Source organism: Schistocerca cancellata, chromosome 4 (assembly GCF_023864275.1).
Source record: "Schistocerca cancellata isolate TAMUIC-IGC-003103 chromosome 4, iqSchCanc2.1, whole genome shotgun sequence".
Classification (NCBI taxonomy): domain Eukaryota; kingdom Metazoa; phylum Arthropoda; class Insecta; order Orthoptera; family Acrididae; genus Schistocerca; species Schistocerca cancellata.
This window is the reverse complement of record NC_064629.1, coordinates 272,566,079-272,590,369: the sequence shown is the minus strand read 5'-3', so window position 1 is coordinate 272,590,369 and position 24,291 is coordinate 272,566,079. Positions and strand designations below refer to the sequence as shown.

The 24,291-nt window shown below is 38.1% G+C and overlaps 1 protein-coding gene across 1 annotated transcript in view; it reads right to left on the bottom strand.

Annotated features, from left to right (window-relative positions):
* Positions 1–240: 240 nt before the first annotated feature.
* Positions 241–24,291, bottom strand: part of LOC126184094 (beta-galactosidase-like) — a 236,137-nt gene continuing 212,086 nt past the window's right edge. The window contains 3 exon segments of the mRNA XM_049926455.1: positions 241–540; positions 10,676–10,734; positions 10,737–10,793. Coding sequence (XP_049782412.1) covers positions 241–540; positions 10,676–10,734; positions 10,737–10,793 — 416 coding nt within the window.

Here is a 24,291-nt window from a genome sequence, read left to right as displayed (position 1 = left end):
TTCTGTAAAAATGATCTTGTAATCAACTATATATGTAATGACTTAACCAGATACCCTGTAAGACAGCCAGTGTTTAATGATAACTTGTGAACAGATTTATGATTATAATAAAAAATAATGTATAATTAAAATTTTATATTTAAAAAAGATGAGAATTCAAATAGAAGTGAATACTGTTTCACATAACTATTTTTCCATAGTAAAATTTTTAAATAACTTCCTTTAATATTATTCTAAAGTTCAAAAATGGTACAAGATTATTACCCTGTCAATGAGAACAATTGCTCTGTCTCTCACTCCTGGTAAATCAAGCAGTGCAGGATCATTTAAATCATCTGGAATTATTGTTTCATATAATATAAAACCACTGTTTTGCCCTAATTGCTCAAATGTCTTAGGATACAATGATGATTTGTACTTTTTTCCAAGTGTTTCCCGTAACAGATCACTCAATAAAGCAGCAACTGGATACAGAGTCACAGTACCATAATCCCCCTTTTCTGAAGGAACTGGTAATGGAATATCTGGCAGAGGTAAATACTGAAATGCAAAAATATATATATTTTTTAAATTGCAGCAGTGTAAAACCACCAGACAAATGCAACTTTGAATTATGTACAAACATATAATTATTCTTCTTCTTATAACTGTTTAATTATAAAATTAATCGAATAATGTGGTTGTTGTTTACTTAAAGAATTCAATTCACTGTTGACATGACCAGTGAAATGCTCAGTTGCCAAAACACACATTCTTTACTTTCAGGTAATTGACTAAAAAAAAATCCCTGTTTTTTAATGAAAAGACAGATTTGAGTGATACAAGCCAAACGTTAAAATGAAAAACAACATTTACCCTTATACAGTAGAGAACTGTATTATACATACAGAAATATCAGTACAATAGTTAGGCATATGAAACTTCAACACTTCCTAAATAGTTCCATTATTGTTGTAAAAGTTTGCAAATGCAATTTTTATAGACTCCCATTACCGATTATATAAAAATTCCTGTGATTGTCTTCAGATTGTCTTCATCTGTGGCAAATCAGTAACCTTTCAAACTTTTTCTTGAATGCACCAAATTACAGTAGCAATTATGCTGAACGAATTCAATGACCTGTGCAGCAGTGTCTAGCATTGTAGTCCAATAGATTCATAGAAGTTATCATACATCATTGTACCTGAAACTTCCTGGCAGATTAAAACTGTGTGCCAGACCGAGACTCAAACTCGGGACCTTTGCCTTCCTTTTCCTTTCTTTCAGGAGTGCTAGTTCTGCAAGGTTAGCAGGAGAGCTTCTGTAAAGTTCGGAAGGTAGGAGACGAGGTACTGGCAGAAGTAAAGCTGTGAGGATGGGGCGTGAGTCGTGCTTGGGTAGCTCAGTTGGTAGAGCACTTGCCCGCAAAAGGCAAAGGTCTTGAGTTCGAGTCTCGGTCCAGCACACAGTTTTAATCTGCCAGGAAGTTTCACATCAGCACACACACTGCTGCAGAGAGAAAATCTCATTCTATCTTTGTACCTAATATAGCCTAGCCTTCCTGGAAATTACTGTACTTCAAACTGAAGATGTGCAGCAACAAACCTTTTGAAGTAACACATCTTCAGCAGAGAACAAGGAAAGTAGCTCAGTCATACTGTGCTAGTTGAGAAATAATTAAAACACACACACACACAGAGAAAGAGAGAGGGGTAGAGGGGTGGGGGGGGGGGGGAGAGTGAGAGAGAGAGAGAAAACGAGAGAAGGGGGGAGAGGGGAGAAATAGAGAGATAGAGAGAATGTTGTTTATTTACTTATCCAAATTATCCACTGCTCACTCCTTTGTCTTTATTCCTAACATTGTTCATATTTCACTTAGGAGCTTTCATTGTAATACAAACTGAATCCAAATGCTGATGTTGAGTAAGAGTCTAAAGAGACCAAACAGCTAAGGCCATCAGTCTCCACCCAGGACAAAAGCAATGTATCCAATCTGTCTGCGTGTGTAAGTGCTAGTGTAAAATGCATTCTAAATGTTTGTGTAGCCTGTATATCAGGTGGAACATGGGAATCAGTTTGGTATACACCTAGTGGGATTTGGGAAACTGCCTAAAAACCACTTAGAGGCTGGCCAGTGTACCAAACCATCATTGTTTATCTGCTGTCAGATTCAATCCATGGCTAGCATACTTCCCCATCCTGGAAGCAGTCACATTAATACCCACAACTTCTCAGGCAGATAAGGAATCCATATAAGAAGACATTAATTTTAAGACAAAAAACTATTCAATACTAGAGCTCAAGTTTCCATTTTCAGAAAATTGTGTTCATGTGCTGTACCCTTATTTTTTAAGATCTGAACTTTCCTGCGTATGAATTTCTCTCTAGAGCAGAACTTTCCTAATTGGGTGTCACAACACCATGGGGTGTCAAGTAACAGCATCAAAGGTATTGTGAGAGTAGCAAATTCAGAATGTAAAGCAAATGAAAAACTTGTATTAAAATAATAAAGAACACCCTTCTCTTCATTCAGTATAACCACAGATCAAGTATTAAATGAGTGATCAGCATGTGGAATGATCTGTGCATTTAACTTCAATTATGGCACTACATGTCTCTCTTCAGCTGCTGTAAATCGGTACTCTCTATCAGCCCATGTCCCAACAAGTTCTTCGAGCAGTGAAAATGAGAGATGGTACAAATTTCCTTCAGTCTGTTTCTATCTTTCATTCATTATATGTGTCACTATTTTACTTCTTTCAAAGTGATACAATTTACAGAAGCCATCAGAAATGGATAAATTTGTCAGAAGGAGATCTTTGGCAGTTTATTAAATGTCAGATACAGTGCAACAGTCAAGTGATGTGTCTGAAGCTGCAGTAGATACAGAATAACACCAAGAAGTGTGTCTCACATCTCTGTTTGTTCTGTGCCATCATGCAGTAGCAAGAGCACAAAAGTGAGGCTTTAGAATAAAAAATATCTTAAAGTGGTGTTCACATGGTGTGGAGATGAGCGACGTCATCATTGCCAGTGGTCCCAGCCCTGTCTCCTCTGCACTGGGACCTGCCTGCTGATGATGATGGTACGGAGATGACAATGGCACCTTCCTCTGTGGTGCTGCCATGGGGCGGCATACAAGTCCACCACTCTTGGGTGTGCCCACTTCCCTGTGTGTTCCAGCCCTAGTCTCCAGTGCCCGCCCAGCACATCAACCTGCCCCAACCGTTGGCACTGGCTGCTACTGCTCCCGATCTGATGGATATGTCTCTTGTCATGCCTCTAGTATCTTCTCTGTTGCCTGGATGCCCACTTTGCATGAGGGAGAGATGTGGTGTATCCTGCAACTAGTGCAAATTAGTGTGAGTGTGCCAAGTATGGTGTTGCCATGAGTGAATGTTTGAATTGGCCGCCAACTGTATCAGTGCAGGCCAGCAACTGGAGGCTACCTGTGGGAGTCGTGCATGTAGTGCAGTCTCTGCTGCACCATCTGCCAGTGACTCATGCATATATATGTGCAGAGCAGCACTAACTGAGTCTCTCTTATGTGCTACCAGTCTACCATTCGCATCAGTGTACTGTGTCTCAGTATGTGGAGATCCATGAGAAAATGTTTTCCATTATTGTTCAGAGGTTCATGAATAAAGCCATATTTGTGTTACTTGATTGTTTTTGTCTATTATTTGGATACTACAGCACATAAGTGTAAGAGTCCAGTGGTCCTTGAAGATGTTCAGTTATCAATCTTACACAACATTCTTACTGTACATTTCTACAGAATAAATACTTTTTGCCTTAGCTGCAATGTCTAAGAACATCATGTGACAAGATTGTATTGAATGGAAGTATGTAAAGTATGCTACAAATCCTGTCTAGAGGTCAACACAAAGAAAGAGATTTCTAAGTGCAGATCAGGCAGAACTGAGCTGTTTGCCCCACTTGTACACATGTTGGTGCTACCATTGTTTATTATTCATTTGGTTGTCTAAGACCTTCACATACGAAGACTTATCTACTGTGTGTCCATTGATGTCTACCTCTAACAGCTGTAAGCAATTTTGTTTTGCATGAAATTGCATGATATGAGATTTTGCCAGATGAAGGATTTAACTGTTTACTGTGAACCGTTTGAAAGCTTGATCCATTATTTTCCTGGCTTTGTCTGGTATGTACATGTTTAGGCACTTTTATACTAGTCATAAGCAATCAAAGCAGTTTTTGAAGAGGGCTCCAATGTCACTGTTACAAAGACTGCAGAGGCTGCCCTCATTCCCTAGTATTGATGTATTCTCTGGTAGTCTTCATTCATTGCAAGTTTTGCATCTCTCCTAATTTTTCCTTATTGTGGAGATACACTCTAATAATGTTTTGTGGCTCCTGGCTGTATGAGGAGAGGGTGGTACGATAGTTGGCTGGCTGCTTTCCTCTCACTACAACACAAAATGCTCACTTGGTTGAAATACACTTGATTACAATAACCAATGGAGTATTTAACTTCAATTATGACCATTCTGAAACTCTGTGGTTAACAGCAATCAAATAACATGTACTAATTCTTTAATCTTGTCTGTGTCCTTATCACAACTATATACAAAGTCTAATGTTCCCTTACAGCTAGGTAAGGTGCGAGGCGACGACTATTACTGTTGAAGACTAGAGCACAGTACGATGTATTGAGGTGCAATGCAAACTGAGTGTTGATGTGACACACTGAGGTACTGAGATTGAGAAATTGAGACAGCTTGGTTGAGGGTGGTGACCTGTATGCACACTGCCTAGGGGGCATGTCTTGGTCTTCTCCTGTCATAGGTGTGCTTAGTTTAGCACCTGCTATACAATGCTTCCTAGTGCTGACTGGTAGTGCTGAGCAAATCTGCTATTGCAGAATATTGCTTTGGCACCATTTACCCTAAGGGATGTTACAAAACAGAGATTCTGGTGTGCACTTTCAGCTACTGGTTTGGTGTTATTGAGGAAGGAGTTGATATTAAATCAGCAAGTGGTCATATAAGTAGAGATGGATGGTTTTGCTTAAATTCTGCTTGGAATCCTGTCCTCTCCCTGGCAGACAACAGATGGACAGAGTTAATGCTACTTTCAAAGCTGTTGCTAACAAATATTTGCTACTGACAGCTTCTGACATGATCAACATCGTTAGTGTGGTGGCACTAGTTATTTACAGTGTATGTACTGTTTTCTACACATGCCATATTATGATCCTTGGTTGGCATAGCCCTGTCTACTGAATGTTTTAGTTTTCTTGCACAACACTCTGTTACTGCATTTTTGCCTTGAAAATGTCAAAATATCAGCAGTTGTGCAAGACATCACCCAGCTGCATTCATGTAAGGTGTTAGAACCTTTTACTCCTGTTGGGAACATTACGGTGTGAATCAAACAAAAGCTTCACATCAGCAACTCTGAGTGCCTTCAATCAGAACTATCTAAAAGAAAAGCAATGTTAAAATTTCTACATTCAATTGTTTCCAAATTTATTTTACTAGGTCTTTCTTAATAATAACTTATCTCAATGCTTTATGAAGCTTAAAACATTTGTTGTTGGTCATCTTTACACTGTCATAGCCACTATCATGTGTGTTTCTAAGTCTGTTAATGAAAATGGTTGTTAAATGCTCTACTCGTTGGTCTATGGCATCAGACTTTATTACACTTTTTTGTATGCAGCCACTCCCCCTTTCCTTATATTTTCCATGTTATAGTAGTCTACTATAACTATCCAGTCCATCTAACTGCACCTGTTCAATGTCTGTAACTTCTAAATGATGTTGTTATGCATAGCATATATATTTCTCAGTTTCACACAGTGAGATGAGGAGCTGATCATTTTTTAAAAAGGTTCTTATGTTCTCATGGGAAAGTCCTAATACATTATGAAGGTTATACTTTTTGCTATTCAAATTGGCATTTATTGTTTCTCCACTGATAGGCGCAGCCTTGTCTGCAGTTATTGGTAGCTCTGTCATTCAGAAAAATTTACCCTAAAAAGACCTAGGGGCAATGAGAGAGATTACGTATTGCACTCATTATAACGACATAAGTGAAACTGATTTACATGTATCTGTCTCCTGTCTGTGTTTTATATGATTTGTATGCAAAAGTATAGTGCATATAATGTGTGCACTATAATGTTTTCAATGTGCTTTTGAAAATTCTTATAAAAATTAAAGAAAGGATGTCAAGGGTACCTATGGTTCTTAACCTACTTCTCTCAACTAACACCTACTACCACTATGCTATTGGCAGATTATCATGAAAAACAGTTAGTTAGTTAGTTGGTTCATTAGTTAGCCAGTTACTTGTTTGATGGGTCACTCACCTGATATATCTTAATCAAGCGGACTGAGTAAATTTACAGATTTAATTTACAGTTAAATACTGAGTGTTTAAAAATGAATATTGGGGTATTGAGGCTTTGTAGCATTTGTCACATTCAGCTTACAATTAAAAGTAATACATCAAATGAAAGAGCAACTGAAACAGTCTGGTTTGTGGTTGTTACAAGTATAAAGCCTACAGACTACATCCACATCTACATATATATCCCGCTAGCCACCAAGCAATGTGTGGCAGAGGGCACAGTTCACGGCAAAGTCAAGTTTCCCCTCTCTGTTCCACTCGCGGATCGCGAGGGGGAAAAACAAGTGTCTGAATGTCTCAGTACAAGCTCTAATTTCCCCTATTTTTGTATGGTGATCATTGTGTGATTTGAAAGTTGGTGGTAATTGTGGTGTCACCGCCAGACACCACACTTGGTAGGTGGTAGTCTTTAAATTGGCCGCGGTCCGTTAGTATTCGTCGGACCCACGTGTTGCCACTATCAGTGATTGCAGACTGAGCGCCGCCACACGGCAGGTCTAGAGAGACTTCCTAGCACTCGCCCCAGTTGTACAGCCGACTTTGCTAGCGATGGTTCACTGACAAAATACGCTCTCATTTTCCGAGACGATAGTTAGCATAGCCTTCAGCTACGTCATTTGCTACAACCTAGCAAGGCGCCATTACCAGTTACTATTGACGCTGTAAAACATGTACCGTCAAGAGCAATGTTCACTAATTATCGATTAAAGTTAAGTATTCCAGCAGCTACGTACGTTTTTTGCTAGTATAATTTCCTTGACCTGTTCCAGACCTCACGCCAGCCTGCATGAGCTAAAACGCGTGCCTTTCGGCTTCCTCTCATAGTGGGTTGGCTGTCTTGCCAATCCACAACCGTAATAATATATGCTCTACATCCTCGGCGAAGGTCATATTTCAGAATTTAGTTAGCAGCCCCTTCCGTTTAGCATGTCGTCTATCTGCAAGTGTGTCCTACTTCAAACTTTCTATGAGATTTGTAATGCTCTCATAATAGCTAAATGTACTAGTCACAAATCATGCTGCTCTTCTTTGGACCTTCTCAATCTCTTGAATCAGACCCAACTGGTAAGGGTCCCATACAGACAAATGATACTCTAAGACTGGATGAACTAACATATTGTAAGCAAATCTCCTTTGTTGAAGGACTGCATGACAATCTAGAGTTCACCTTGCCCGTTACTTGTGTAATGTGACATTCCATTTGAGATGATTTTGAATAGTCACACCCAGATACCTGACTGATGTTACTGCTTTCAAAGAATGGACATTTATTTTGTAATCATACATTAATGGGTATTTTCACCTTGTTATACGCAGTAGGTTACACTTACTAATATTGAGAGATAACTGCTAGTCATTACACCACGCATTTATTTTCTGCAAATCCTCACTGATTTGTTCACAAATTTCATGTGATACTACTTTCCTGTAGACTACAGCATCATTGGCAAACAGTCTAATACAGCTGTCAATCCATCAACCAGATCATTTATGTAAATCGTAAAATTCAGCAGACCTATTATCCTGCCCTGGGGCACACCTGAAGTTAAGTTTGCTTCTGTTGAAGTCATCCCATTCAGTACAACATACTGCTCTTTGTCTGTTATAAAACTTTCTATCCAACTGCATATGTCATCGGATGGACCGTAATTGCTCACTTTTTGGAGCAAGTGACGGTGTGGAACTGAGTCAAATGCCTTTTGAGAGTCGAGAAATGTGGCATCAACCTGGGAGCTGGTATCTAGAGGATGTTGTATATCATGCACAAATAGGGCCAGCTGTGTCTCGCATGACTAAAACTGTGCTGGTTTCTGCAGATGAGCTTCTCAGAGTCTAGAAAGGTCATTACATCCGAACACAAAATATGTTCCATGATTCTACAACAAATCAATTACAGTGAAATTGGCTGGTAATTATGTGCATCTGATTTTCTCCCCTTTTTAAAGATTGCTATGACCTGGTCCTTCTTCCAGTCCTGTGGAACTTTCCACTGTTCCAATGACCTCTGATAGATGATGGATAAGAATGGTGCTATATTTGTAGCATAGTCAACATATAATATTACGGGGATACTGTCTGGGCCAGATGCCTTCCTGGCGTCTAAGGATCTTAACTGTTTTACAATCCCAGATACACTAAACACTATGTCAGCCATCCTTGCGTTTGTTCAACAAATGATAGGGGGAATGGTGCTGCAGTCTTCTACCGTAAACGAGTTTTTGAAAGGTAGGTTGAGTGAGAATTTCAGCCTTCTGTTTATCATCGTCAGTGGTTTACATGTGAAGTTCACAAAGAAAATGTTGCTGCACACAAATCAGGGTTTTCAGGATTAAATGATGAAATTATATTTCATCTAAATGGGAATATTACCACACAAAATGTGTGCATCTTGGAGTGAGGAAATCCATTTGAGGTGGTACAGTTGGAGTGAGACTCTCCTAAATTGAATATTTTTTGTGCTATATCTTGACGGAAAGTTTATGGGTCTCCCCTTTTCAGGGAAGCAGCTGCAGCCGCTGTTTCTAATTTTGATATGCTAGAATTATTGCTGTTTTATCAATTTGACAAAGCTGAACCACAAATGCTGTGCTGCCTCACTGGCATAACTCAGTATGCAATTGATTAAACGACTGTGTACCCAACCACTGGATTGACCACAAGTGGTCAGTTCACAGAGCTTGTTTCACATGACATCCATATTCACCCAGTGTGATGCCAAGTATTTTCAGATTTGGGGGTTCATAAAGAATCATATGTACGTGCCTCTGATACTACCTGATCTACCAAACTTAAGAAACAGGATTGAAACAGTTGTTGCAACAATTACTCCAGGCACACTAATCAAAGTTCCAGAAGAACTTGCATATCAATTCATTGAGAGCCATGTGACAAACGGTATTCACATCGAACACTTGTAAGAAAATCTCTCTGAGTTTCTGTTCCATTTGATGTATTATTTATAACTGTAAGTTGAATGGAATGAATACTACAGATCCTTAAAATCCCTATATTCATGTTGAAATACCTGGTATTTACATAAAAGAAAACAGCATTTAATTTCATATCAGAAGTCATTATCTATGCAATACCTTTGTCCTAAATAAGCTACAATTTTTAAATAAAAATTGTTCATAAGCAGCTTTACAGAAACATTTTTATTTATTTTACTTCCAAATGTAGCTGTTTTCCATTCTCTCTACAGAAGACACAATAGAATTGTTTGGCATTTAACTAAACACATGGAAATCAAGGTCCAAACAATTTTATCTCCCCCACTTAATGATCAAATTTGAGTGATGAAAATTTACTTTACCACCAGTAACTGTACCAGATACTTCTGCGACTGTGATGATTAAGTTAATGCAGTTTAGTGGTTATGGACTTAAGCAGGGTTATTTTGCCACAATAATTACTAAACATCCCAAATAAAAAAGTTCACACATGTTTGCACATTGTAAGGACAAAACTTGGTGATGCATTGTGGGGGGACAATTTCCTGCCCCATCAGCCAACTAATATAGAAGGGTTCTGTGGATAAGAAAGACCTATAGTATTAGCAGGAGCAGACACCCTTCTAGGAGAAACAGTTTTGTGTATGTAGCTTGCAATGATTACTGTTTTTTCATAGGCCATGCACCAGTCTGATTTCTTATGATCTGTGAACAAACAATACAAGCTGTTTATGGAATGTTCATAAATCAAAAGTGTGTTCTGTACAAGACTTGAGCAGAATTCAGTTTCTTAAATGCACAAAAGATTAGATGAAAGACAGTCAGTTACAAATATATGAGGTTTATAGAGCTGAAACATGGGTTAAATCAATGTGTCATAGGTGGCTTTATATATTCAATTTAATTTGACAAAAAGCAATTTCATTACTTGACCAGAGGTAGTTGCCTGTGATTTTCTACTCTTTCTGCATATCTCACCATTCCTTTGAGGTGAAAATCCCATGATAACCATAAGAAAGAAACTATAATTAGCTGGTTATCTTCATACCAGGAAATTTCTATGAAGGTATTTTATAGAAACTGATTCCATACTGTAACCTCTCTCATAACTATAGAGACAGGTAGCTGAAGGTACACTCCTGCACTGGTAACAATGGCTATTATTTCACATTGTAGTGTTGGTACTAAATTCAAAAGAGTATGTATATCATAAATGGTTAAAGAAGGAGGAAACATAAATAAAGACCATTATAGATAAAAGAACAAAACATAGCAGAAATGAAAAAACTAAATTAATAAAATATTGATTTAAAATACCACTAATATGTTTATGTGCCTTTGTACATCAACATTTTTAAAAAATTTACCTGTCCTATCATTTCTCGTATGGCAAAATATTTTGGAGTTGGATCCCCTGCTTCATTTATGGTGCATTATAATCATATGAAGTCAGCTGTGGCTCATATCTATCATTATAATTTGCACCTGAAAAATAATTTAGTAATAATAATTAATTTATCACCTAAGAGTTTCAGAAATAGTTGCTGAAAGTTAAATCAGCTTTTAACAGATTTTTATACTTCATACATACCAGTACACGAGACAATTCCTTAACACAAATTCACACACTTAGAAGTTTCTGATAAATATGATATAAATTAAATAATCAAACTAAAATGTAACTGAAATACATGTAATTAGATTGATGGCCTTATGTGCACAACAATGTTACATTAGTCAGCATAAAAAAAATATCTATTTTCTTCAGTGATTCCTAAATTTGGTAAACTGTAACCATTCCCAATTGTTAATATGTAACATTTTCATTTCATTGTGTGTGCAACAGTTGCAATTGCAAGTAAATCCAGGGGACATTTGAAGCAGAAAGTGTAATGGCATCTTGCTAAATTATTTTCATCTGTTTTGTTGTTGATGTGCCATATAGCTGGGTCCAGTTGTTTACTGTACCTCCACTTACTAGATGGCACATATTTTTTTACTATTAATATTTCAGTCTGAAGCAGCACCATCAAAGCTGATGATTCCACTAGTGTGATCATTGATCACTGCAAAATAAATAATAACAAAAACCTGCATGAAATTTCTTTCTGTTTTGCCATAACAATTGTGGATAATTCTTATAAAAAGTTCTTGATTTTCTAGTCAGGTGACAGTGTTAATATATCACAACATTTTTACAATTTGGTGAAGTGTTGAGGTACTTTTGATGTCCCTGTTTTTATATTACTGGGATGCCCCATATAAGAGGCTGTGAATGGTTATGTCCTGTGCAGCTGACAGGTGGGGAAGTGGATGAATGGTGGTAGTGGCAAATGGGCTGGAGGTTGTAGCAGAAATTCTGCATGGGAATTCTAGATGCCTCTTGCATGTTGGACAAAGTAGGGCATGCTCTCATCACATTGCTGCTAATGTGGGATTCCATGCTTGGTAAGTTGGTAACAGTCACCCCTATTGACACAATTCTTGTGGATCCTTATTTCTATGGATTCCTGTATAATAATATCCAAGTAGCTGGTTGCTCATTGTAAAAACAATGTTCTCAAAATGAAAAATGTTATCTTCATTTATGCCTGCTGATCTCTGTTTGTGCCCCAGTCATACACACTTGATGTGTTCCTCACAACATTTTGAGATACAGTGCTGTTTTTTCCTGATGTATCAGTGGCCACACCCACAAGTTATGCCATAAATCCCTCTTATGTTAAATGTCAGTGGATCTTTCACAGAGCCAAGGAACTCTTTTGTGTTAGGTGCTAGTTGGAAAAAGGTTTTGTGTAGCATTTTCCAAGCATTTTCTCAGCTGAGCACATGTAATGTGTTCCTCACAGTGTTTTGAGGTATAGCACAACATTTGTCTGATGTAGCTGATTGCTTGTAATAAAAAAGTGTTCTGAAAATAAAAAACGTGATCTTCATTTATGCTATGCTCCATGACTACTGATTTCTTTTAGCGCCCCAGCCATACACACCTGATGTGTTCCTCACAACATTTTGAGGTACAGCACTGTGTTTGCCTGATGCATCGGTGCCACTATGACAATATGTGCTGTATATTCCTAGTACATCAAGTTTTAGTGGCTCTTTTGTAAAGAGCAGGAATTCTTTTGTTATAGGTGGTAGTTGGAAGACAGTCTGATGTTACATTTTCCAGCAGCCTTGAGATATTTTCTGGGAATGGGCAAAAGTAAGGAAGAAAGACAAGTCTCTAGTCCCTTCCTTCTCTTTCCAGTTTGCTTCATCTTTTCTTTTTCTTGAACATCCTTCTAATACCTGCTTCATTGTACCCATTCTTACCAAACACTTCCTTCAGGGTCTGTAGCTCAGTTGTGATACTTCCTTTGCCACAGATGACACACACCTGTGTACCAGATGGGTAGGTTAGAAATGTCTGCCCCTGTGCTAGTATACCCAAGAAAGGGAGACATCTATTCTTCTCTACTTCCACAGAGAATGTAACGTTTTGATGATGTTGTTAAGGTGGTCCCGACACTCATCCAGCACCTGTATACCATGTTCCCACAGTGCAAATGTCTCATAGTAGCAGAAGTGGGTTTGAATCTCCACTCCCTGAAAGTGTTCAATGTACAGATTTGCAATCCCAAGGGTCACTTCATCTGCTTGTTCAAAAAACAACCCATTGTATTTGAAATAGCTGGTTGTCTGCATGTTCAAAAAGTTTAACTATTTTTGACTCAAAGTATCAAGCTATGGATGCAAAGGAGTCTTGAAGATGCACACTTGTGAAAAGCAACGTACCACTGAAGCTCATGAGCAAGTCATCCTTTTGCAGTCAGCTGCCCTTAAGTACCTTCACAAAATCAGCCAAGTTCTTCATATGGTAACTGCAATGTCGCACAAGGGGGTTAGCTAGGTATCTGGCTAGTCCATAATTGTGGGAGTTAATGGTATTGAGTTCTGGCTGCAGACACACCCCTCTCTTGTTGATTTTTGGGAAGTCCATGCAGGTATGGTATAGCTTGTGCTCTGGGATACACTCACTTCTTGACTTCCTCTGGTAAACCTGAGCTCTTTTTAACAAAATATAAAAATAAAATAAAGCAATAAAAAACATTTTCCTAATCATTGTTGTAGTTGGGTCCTGGGAAATTATCATCCTATCTCGATTCTCCCAGTCTTATCTAAAATATCTGAAAAACTTGCTGTTGCACAAATCCAAAACATCATTGCAAAATACTCTGTTATTCTAAACAATCAATTTGGTTTTCAGCAGGGGAAAGACACCACAGATGCAGTAAACAGATTCAGTGAGAAAATAAGTACATCATTAGACAAGAGAATTAAGGTGGCAGGAATTTTCTGCGACCTCACAAAGGCGTTTGATTCTGTGGTGGTGGTGGTGGTTAGTGTTTAACGTCCCGTCGACAACGAGGTCATTAGAGACGGAGCGCAAGCTCGGGGTTAGGGAAGGATTGGGAAGGAAATCGGCCGTGCCCTTTCAAAGGAACCATCCCGGCATTTGCCTGAAACGACTTAGGGAAATCACGGAAAACCTAAATCAGGGTGGCCGGAGACGGGATTGAACCGTCGTCCTCCCGAATGCGATTTGATTCTGTAAACCATGCATTGCTTGTTTACAAACTTGAAAAGTATGGCATTAGCAGCAGTGCCCTACAATGGCTTAAATCCTACTTATCCAAAAGAATGCAATTTCTTCAAATGGTGCATATTATTTTTCTGACTGGGAAAAAACAAGTCTCACGGTGTTCCAGAAGGCTCCATATTAGGCCCAGTCATATTTCTCTTCTATGTTTATGACTAACCACTAAGTATCATCTTCCCATCAGTTCTGTTCACAGATGATACTTCTGTCTTAGTTGAAGATCAGGATTCAGAAAAAATTCCCAAATCTGTGATTAGTATCCTCAGTACCTTAGAAACTTGGTTTCAGCTAAATGGGTTGAATCTAAACATATCTAAGATTCACATGATGTAGTTCAAAACCAAACAGTCAAAATGTAAGCAGATTAAGACTGTACACAACAACCAAGATATAGACTAAGTTGACTCAGTCAAATTCTTAGGTTTAAATGTAGATAAAAATTTGAGCTGGCAGCACACATTGAATGCCTGCCAAACAAGCTAAGCAGCTTTGCATTTGCAATGCAAATGTTATGAACTGCAACTGACATGGACACATGAAAAGTAACATATACAAGCTACTTCCAATCCATTATTAGGAATGATATTGTATTTTGGGGTAACTCGACAAACATAGTGTGGATACTAAAAATACAGAAAAAAAACATTTGAAATATGTATACTGGAAATCACAAAGAACCATGACGACCATTATTTAAAAAACTTAATATTTTCACTCTGCTATCCTTATACATATATGAGATTATTATGTTTTTGTACATCAGACATGAATTATTTGAGGGAAGTCATTTTTTCCATTCAGATGATACTCAAAACAGAGAAAATTTGATGCTCCCAACCCACTGCCTCAGGCTGTATGCCCAGGGACCTCAACACATGGGAATGAAAATTTGTAATAAATTAAAAGGGAACAAGTTGATGCAGATGAATTTAGGTTCACTTAAAAGAAAGCTATATGCGGTACTGATACTGAAGTGTTATTACTCAGTGGATGAATTCTTGCAGGACAAACTGAAAATTTGAGCTGGGTACAATGTGTTACACATTCCAAGAAATATCCTTATAGTGTTATTATTTATTGTAGTGCTATTATTTGTTAATTTAAAAATCATTGTAATTGTATTATAAATTATTCACATGTCTCCTGTACGCAAACCAAATGGATTGCAAATGTATGTCATGAGATGAATAAAACACAATTCACAATTCAAAATTCTTCTTGAACTTCTTTCAGGCTGGGTCCTGCAGTAGTAAGCCAGTTTCATGCTAGTAGTTATCAGTACACTTTAGGATACATACATTCCCCTTATCTGCAAGAAGGACCATTATGTCAACATTATTTCTCAGTGATTTGAGAGCCTCCAAGTCCACTGCAGTCATGTTTGCTTTTGTAAGTGAGGGCTTGTTGATGACGCTGTGGGTTAGCCACCTAATTTCCTCTGTTTCTTCCTTTGCCAAGTCTCAAACAGCAGTGTATAGTAAGAAGACCCACACATACCTGTACCTGCATGCAACACACTGCCATCACCCAGGATGGAGGCAGACATTGCTAACCATACTGGTACATGGAGCCCACATCATCAGTGACAATCAGTGACGAGAAATCCTCCCATCTGAGCTACAACTAAAGTAAGTGTTCCTTAAGAATGGGTACAGTGAAGCACATATTAGATAGGTATTCAAGAAAAGAAAAGATGCAGTAAACTGAGAAGAGGTGAAAAAAGACACTGCATTTTCCAAGCAGCCTTACAATTTTGGTCGAGGGTGGCATCAAGTAAGGAAGGAAAGTGAATCTCTGAAATCCTTTACAAAGAGGGACAGACATTCTATGATTGGCTTGATCATCTTGTTAAATAGTATGACTTGTACTAAATCAACTACTGAAAACCCAAAAGTGTTAATTGAAGCCAGCTTCAAGATATTTGATACATTATATCAAGTAGATGCAGTGAGCAAGAGAAAATTTGTTTGTGGTACATAAATACCACACACAAATATCAGAACTTTTGACTGCCAGTAAGTGACCAATGACATCATGGCTTTGAAGATGGGGATGGATCACAATTGTCAATAGGTCACCACTGAAATTTTCATATTGTAAAAGATATTTCTTTGTGGTGTAATAGATATTCTCTGTTGCAGTTAGGTATAACATCTTTTCTCTCTCAATTTTATCCTGACACAGTGTGACATCACACCCAGCAACTATGATCTGGAAAGGACTTTGTGTAGATTACTAATTGGTCAAAGTATGAAAGAGGCTAATTCAAACAAACTTTATTTTTAAATTTAAATAAGTATGACACCATTCTTATAGTAATGAAAGTTCTGTCAGAATTTAAATTTCTAGGAGTAAAGGAGACCACTCACCAACAATGCTTTTCAGTGAGTCATCTACGCATAAAAATTGACATAATTCTTGTGTAGACATTTCATGAAACTTAATTTACCAGATAGTAATGCATTATAATTGATCTTTTTAATGACTACGTTGTACAGTGAAAGAACCATAAAGACTTTCTAAGGACAGTAACTTTAATAAACATATAAATAATAAACCTGGACACCTACCAATTTATCTGTTTGCTCGCAAAGTCCAGTGACTGCAAATTGGACAGAAAAACTAAACAATGAGTTGTGGACAATGTTTGTTAGTGAAAGGTTGTTATGCTGTGGTACAGTGTTAAAATGTTAGTTTCACAACAGAAGAAGCAGTAATCTTGGTTCAAAATTGCTATGGATTGTTTTCAAATGCACAAGCATTGTACACTTCTACAGCTGGACATGAGTGGTCTTAAATATTTTGCATCAACTGTAAATAAACTGTGACTTACATATTGAACCATTCTTTCATAAAGAGCCATTTTCAATGCATCCATTACTGAACACCACAAACAACTTTGTGATAGAAATGTATTATCATTGGTTTTTGCATCAGATATATCTTTTGAGTAATATAACTAGTGTACCTCAATGAATGACATGTTTGTCTTTCAAAATACCTTAATCATATTCCATGGAAAACACCACAGTTGGTATTCAAATTATTCGCACCAACTTGTATTGAACCAGGGCTCAATGGTGGTTACAGAAATGAAAATTGGAAGCAGTTTTGAATCTCCATGAAGCACCAGCAAAAATATTGCAGTGTGAGTAGACTTTGTTCTACATCTACATCTACATGGTTACTCTACAATTCACACTTAAGTGCCTGGCACAGGGTTCATCGAACCATTTTCATACTACTTATCTACCATTCCACTCTCTGATGGCATGTGGGAAAAGGAACACCTAAATTTTTATGTTCAAACTCTGATTTCACTTATTTTATTATGATGATCATTTTTCCCTACGTAGGTAGGTGTCAACAAAATATTTTCACAAGTAATAACTTAAATATTTTCAACATTTCACAACCCTGTCAGCAACTGTATAAATATTAATTTTAATTTTAAAAATCAACAGCCTCAGTTGCACAGGTTACCTAGATTTACCTAGGCTTCAGTTGGGATAATCCAGCCTTCTTCAGAATAAAAGTAATTACTGTTTGTCCATAGTGGACATGGTCAAGCTAAAACTACAAATCCATAATTTATCGTCAGACTGTAAAAACTTATCTGGAACTGCCTTGGCCCCACTTCGTGACCGCGATGCAGCAGCCACGAGTACTGTAGTGGAACTGACCATAGTGTCATGAGACCCACCTAGGAGCACGCAATACCTTGCGCCTGTGCATAAATTGTTTGAAGGGTACTTGCTGGGACAGGATGTGAACCTAACTCCTGACCTTGAATTTACTAGTAAAGTGAAATAAAAGAAAGGTACAGCTGAGGAAAAGGGCATATATGTTATCCTGTGCAGAGTGTACATAGATCGACTGTCTTAACATTTATGAAGTATTCATTGGTCATGATGTGAGGAAGACATCATGTGCTTACAATGTGAACCTGTATAGGAAAATTTTGTGCTTAAGCATGAAGTTTAATTGCCTTAAAGAACTTAGGAGTGGGAAGTATAATATAAAGCCAACATCATCATTATTATGACCAGGTTTAAAATTTTTTTGAGGTGTAAATGTTAAGCATTTGCTTAGGTTTGGTTACAATGCATGAACATCCTATTGACTTAGCACACAAATGGTCATGAATGAACTTATGAACAAGTCTACATCTAGTCTGTAACATCCATATTCTGTAACTCATAACCAGAACTTCATAATGAAGCTCAATCAAGCACGTGCATTAGTTTATTTTGACAATTTCAGGTCAAATATACTAATCTTGAATAATGACCATCTATATTATATGGCCCAAACACGAAACAAGCTGCCCTTCTTTGCACTTTTTCGATGTCCTCCATCAATCCTACCCAGTAAGGATCCCACACTGAGCAGCAATATTCCAGCAGAGGATGGACAAGTGTAATGTAGGCTGTCTCTTTAGTGGATTTGTTACATCTTCTAAGTGTTCTGCCAACAAAGTGCAGTCTTTGTTTCTCCTTCCCCACAATATTATCTATGTGGTCTTTCCAATTTAAGTTGCTCATAATTTTAATTCCTAGGTATTTAGTCAAATTGACAGCCCTTAGATTTGTGCGATTTATCATGTACCCAAAATTTATTGGATTTCTTTTCGTACCCATGTGGATGACCTCGCACTTTTCTTTGTTTATTGCCAATTGCCATTTTTCACACCATACAGAAATTCTCTCTAGATCATTTTGTAATTGGAATTGAATGTCTGATGATTTTACTAGACGGTAAATTACAGCATTATCTCCAAACAATCTAAGGGGGCTGCTCAGGTTATCACCTACAACATTTATGTAAATCAGGAACTGCAGAGGGACTATGACACTGCCTTGCAAAATGCCAGATATCACTTCTGTTCTACTCGATGATTTACTGTCTATCACTATGAACTGTGACCTCTCTGAGAGGAAATCATGAATCCAGTCACACAACTGAGACGATACTCCATATGCACGCAATTTATTTAATAGTCACTTGTGAGGAACAGTATCAAAAGCCTTCTGCAAATCTAGGAATATGGAATCAATATGAGAACCCTTGTCAACAGCACTCATTACTTCATGGGAATAAAGAGCTATCTGTGTTGCACAAGAATGATATTTTCTCAATCTATGTTGGTTATGTATCAATAAGTCATTTTCTTCAAGGTGTCTCATAACTTTCAAGTACAGTATATGCTCCAAAATCCTACTGCAAATTGAGGTCAGTGATATGGGTCTGTAATTCAATGGGTTACTCCCTTCTTGAATATTGGTGCGACCTGTGCTACTTTCCAGTCTTTAGGAACAAATCTTTCGTCAAGTGAGTGGTTGTACATGATGGCTAAGAAAGGCGGTATTGTGTCTGCATGCTTTGAAAGGAACCTGACTGGTATAACATCTGGACCTGAAGACATGCCTTTATTAAGTGATTTGAGTTCTTTCAGAACACTTAAGATATCTACTTTTATGTTACTCGTGCTAACAGCTGTTCTCGTTTTTAATTCTGGAATATTTACTTCATCTTCTTTCGTGAAGGAATTATGGAAAACTGTATTTAGTAACTCCACTTCAGTGGCACCATCAGTGGTAACATTTCCATCGCTATCGCGCAGTGATGGTATTGACTGTTTTTTGCCACTGGTGTACTTTACATACAACCAGAATCTCTTTGGTTTTTGTACCATATTTTGAGACAATGTTTCATTGTGGAAACTATTAAAAGCTTCTCACAATGATGTCTGCACTAAATTTCGAGCTTCCATGAAACTTAGCCAGTCTTGGGGATTTTGCATTCTTCTGAATTTGGCATGCTTTTTTCGTTGCTTCTGCAACAGTGTTCTGACTTGTTTTTCATGGTGGGTCAGTGCCGTCTCTTATTAACTTATGTGGTATGAATCTATTTGTTGCTGTCGGTACTGTATCTTTGAATTTGAGCCATATCTGGTCTACACTCACATAATTAGCTTGGAAGGAATGGAGACTCTCTCTTAGGAAGGCATCAAGCGAATTTTTATTTGCTGTTTTAAATAGACATATTTTGTGTTTATTTGTAGTGGTTTTGGTTGATATGGTTTTTAGCCTCGCTACAATGACCTTGTGTTCACTAATCCCTGTGTCCATCATGACTCTCTCTATTAGATCAGGATTATTTGTGGCTAAGAGGTCAAGTTGTTTTTGCAATCATTTACAATCCGTGTGGGCTCATGAACTAATTGTTCAAAGTAATTCTCAGAGAAAGCATTTAGTACAATTTTGGAAGATGTTTCCTGTCTAACACCAGCTTTGAACATGTATTTTCGCCAACAAATCAAGGGTAGATTGAAGTCTCCACCAATTATAGCTGTATGAGTGGGGTACTTATTTGTAATGAGATTCAAGTTTTCTTTAAAGTTACAAATGTTCTTGCAATGGGACCTATTAAAATTGGTTGTGTGGTTTAGAAAGTGTTTCATAAGTACTTGACACACATAAATTCTATTGCTAAAACCAATTTTGATGTAAAAATCTATTGCTTTCTGACACTTAAATCATATCACATAATTTCACTTTTGCAGACATTTCAGTAATGCAGAGCTTGTTAACTGTGCAGATATTAATCACCTAAATTGTATTTTATTTTTTGACTATGTTCTGGTAACTTCAGGGAGCCATGTGCCCTACAGCTGTGGTGATCAGGACTGGTCAAACAGCTGTCACACGGGCAGTCAGACAGCTGTCTTATAATCTATGCAGTTTCATTGTCCTGGCTGAGGGCCCGGGGGAAACGATGGCCAAGAGGCTTCTGCACATGCCAAATATGTGCAATACGACTACCTCGTAAGTAGCTTATACTACTGGTAAAGCCTGCCTGCAGGTGAGCTGATGGGTACTTGAGGGCACCCATGCCCCATATAAGAGTGTTTTAAGAGCATGCTCCTATCCTTTGTGTTGTCAGAAACAATATGGGTGAGGTTGCAAAGTACAGTAATGCTGGTGAACTTGATCAGGACCAGGCAGACAGATGACATGGTGAGCATCCTATGCGGTGGTAAAGTATGGTGAGAAGCTGTTACCATGTCTGTGGATTGAGCAACCTCGAGGTTTTCCTTGAGCAACATATCCTCTTTTACAATGTCTTCATCAGCACATATCTGTGTGTCAGATACAGACTTTCCTGAGATTGCTCACATATGAGTGAATACACCATGAAATACAATGGATATCACCTTAAATTTTGCTACTTATTGGCTCATTGTAAATGAGACTTATCTTGTATTTTCTTGTTATTAAATAAATAATACTGCTCAGACACTACATGCACTCACTGGTCATAGTACTGAACTACCATTTCAATGCATTCTTGGAAACTGAAAGAGAAAGGCTCTCACTGAGGGGAAAGCTGTCTCAGCAGTCATAAACATTTATAGTCACAACAAGCCAGAAAGTAATCATGGGGATGGTCTGTACCTGTATCTTGAGAAACAATAAGATAGTGACAGAATCATTTGCTATAGTAATTCTACATCTCACGGCAACTGACCAACATATGATTTGTTACCATTATGTTCAAACTATACACAAATATTACAGAGATGCTTCAGGAACTCAAATGGGAATTCCTGGAGGGAAGGTGACATTATTTTCAAAGAACACTATTGAGAGACATAAGGGGAGGCAGGGCACCATTGGCCATATATTTTTAATTTGGTTTAATCTGTTTGATAATCAAATTTATGACTGATTCTGCCCTTCCTCCTGTTTTGGACCTCATTAATATCATCATGGAGCATGCTGTTCCTGATGGAAACAAACCTGAAGGCTATTGAGAAAATTTAGTGAAGTGACATTTGAAGCTGACTTGCAGGACAATTCTACTTCCAACAATTCACATTTCATGCAAGAACTATGAAGATAAGATAACAGAAATCAGGGCTCGTATGTAGGAACATAGATAGTCATTTTCCCCTTGCTCTTTTTGCAAGTGGAATAGGAAAGGAAATGATTAACAGTGGTGCAAGATACCATCCACCATCCACTGTATGGTGGCCTGAGAAGTATATATGTAAGTGTAGATGGAGACAAGGGCTGAAGTCAACGATGGGGGCACGGGTGCACACTGGAGTTATTCAGTAAGCAGTTCTTGATCCTGAAGCTGTTTCTAATTCTGCAGCTGCTTGTGCTCCATCTGTTCCTATAGCAGATGAAGGTGTCACTTATGTTACAGTTGTTGCATTGATGTACCTTCTTTGTATTGCTACTGCATGAATTTCAAAATAGCTAATTCCATAATGAAAATTGAATTGTAAACAACAATACTATCAGAATGAGATTTTCACTCTGCAGCGGAGTGTGTGCTGATATGAAACTTCCTGGCAGAATAAAACTGTGTGCACCGACCGAGACTCGAACTTGGGACCTTTGCCTTTCGCGGGCAAGTGCTCTACCATCAGAGCTCAGATGGCCGCAAAAGGCAAAGGTCCCGAGTTCGAGTCTCGGTCAGTGCACACAGTTTTAATCTGCCAGGAAGTTTCATATCAGCGTACACTCTGCTGCAGAGTGAAAATCTCATTCTGGAAACATCCCCCACGCTGTGGATAAGCCATGTCTCCACAATATCCTTTCTTTCAGGAGTGCTACTTCTGCAAGGTTCGCAGGAGAGCTTCTGTAAAGTTTGGAAGGTAGGAGACAAGGTACTGGCAGAAGTAAAGCTGTGAGGACTGGGCGTGAGTCGTGCTTCGGTAGCTCCGATGGTAGAGCACTTGCCCATGAAAGGCAAAGGTCCCGAGTTCGAGTCTCGGTCGGTGCACACAGTTTTAATCTGCCAGGAAGTTTCAACAATACTATCAGTTTCTGGTTCTAGAATGAACATTACAGTTTTGTCATAAAGTCAGAAAACAAACATAGCTTTGAGTAAATAAATTTGGAGTAGAGGAGACAACTCACTGCATGCACACGGGCGCCCCCCCCCCCCCCCCTCCCACACACATACACTCACAAACCTGTGGGTGCGCATTTGTATCTGCGCTGTAGCTTGTTAAAGGATTCATCCAAAAGTTAACAAGTTTTCTTTGTATTTTTGTGCCTGCAAATGAGTCAATAGTTCTACTATTCACTGTATGATCTCACTTACTCCTAAATTATTTACATTCTGGAAGAACTTCCCCAAACATAGCTTTTAAATGGAGACCAAAATTTATTCAATTTGCAACACCACAATATTATCTAGGTATTGTCTATAAACTCAGATTCTACATCTACATCTACATGGATACTCTGCAAATCACATTTAAGTGCCTGGCAGAGGGTTCATCGAACCACCTTCAAAAGTCTCTATTCTTCCAATTTCGTATTGCGCGCGGAAAGAGCTTTCCGTATGAGCTCTGATTTCCCTTATTTTATCATGGTGATCATTTCTCTCTATGTAGGTCAGTGTCAACAAAATATTTTCGCATTCAAAGGAGAAAGTTGGTGATTGGAATTTTGTGAGAAGATTCCGTCGCAACGAAAAACGCCTTTCTTTTAATGATTTCCAGCCCAAATCCTGCATCATTTCTGTGACACTCTCTTCAATATTTCATAATAATACAAATCGTGCTGCCTTTCTTTGAACTTTTTCAATGTACTCCATCAGTCGTATCTGGTAAGGATTCCACACCACGCAGCAGTATCCTAAAAGAGGATGGACAAGCATAGTGTAGGCAGTCTCCTTAGTAGGTCTGTTACATAATTGAATGAAGACAGCACATACTAGCAAAACAACTGATGCAACAGACTTCTGTTGAACGCAACAAGTTAAGTCACTGTACAAAGAAGGATAAAAAAACATGCAAAAAAAGGAAGAAATAATGGTATATGTCTCAGTTGGTATTATAGAATGATACCAAGACAATTGAAAGTTAATGTCCACTGACTGGATATCGGTGGCTGAGGGTGGTAAAAATGGGGGCATGGTAGTCACTGCCTGCCTCAAATGAAAGGTAAAAACAACTCATGTCAAGCAAGCAGAAAGGCCAGTGGAGCCCTGGAATTCTGTAGCCATTGAGGAAAGGGTAACTTGACCAGTATTGTATCTAGTGGGAATTCAGAGCTATGATAGTGTCATGTCAAGTTGCAAATATTATTACAAATATTATTCCTGTAAACCTTGCATAGATTTGGTTCCACAGCTTAGAATGATCCTACAGAAATTTCAGATAAATCAAAATGCTCACATTAATTAGAAAAATTCATTACCACTTTGCTAATAACCAACTAAGAAAATTAAGTAAGATTCAATAGTATGCCTGTGTCAATACTTATACTAAATACACACATCAAAATAAGTTTTGCATCATCCCGGTTCCCAGAACTC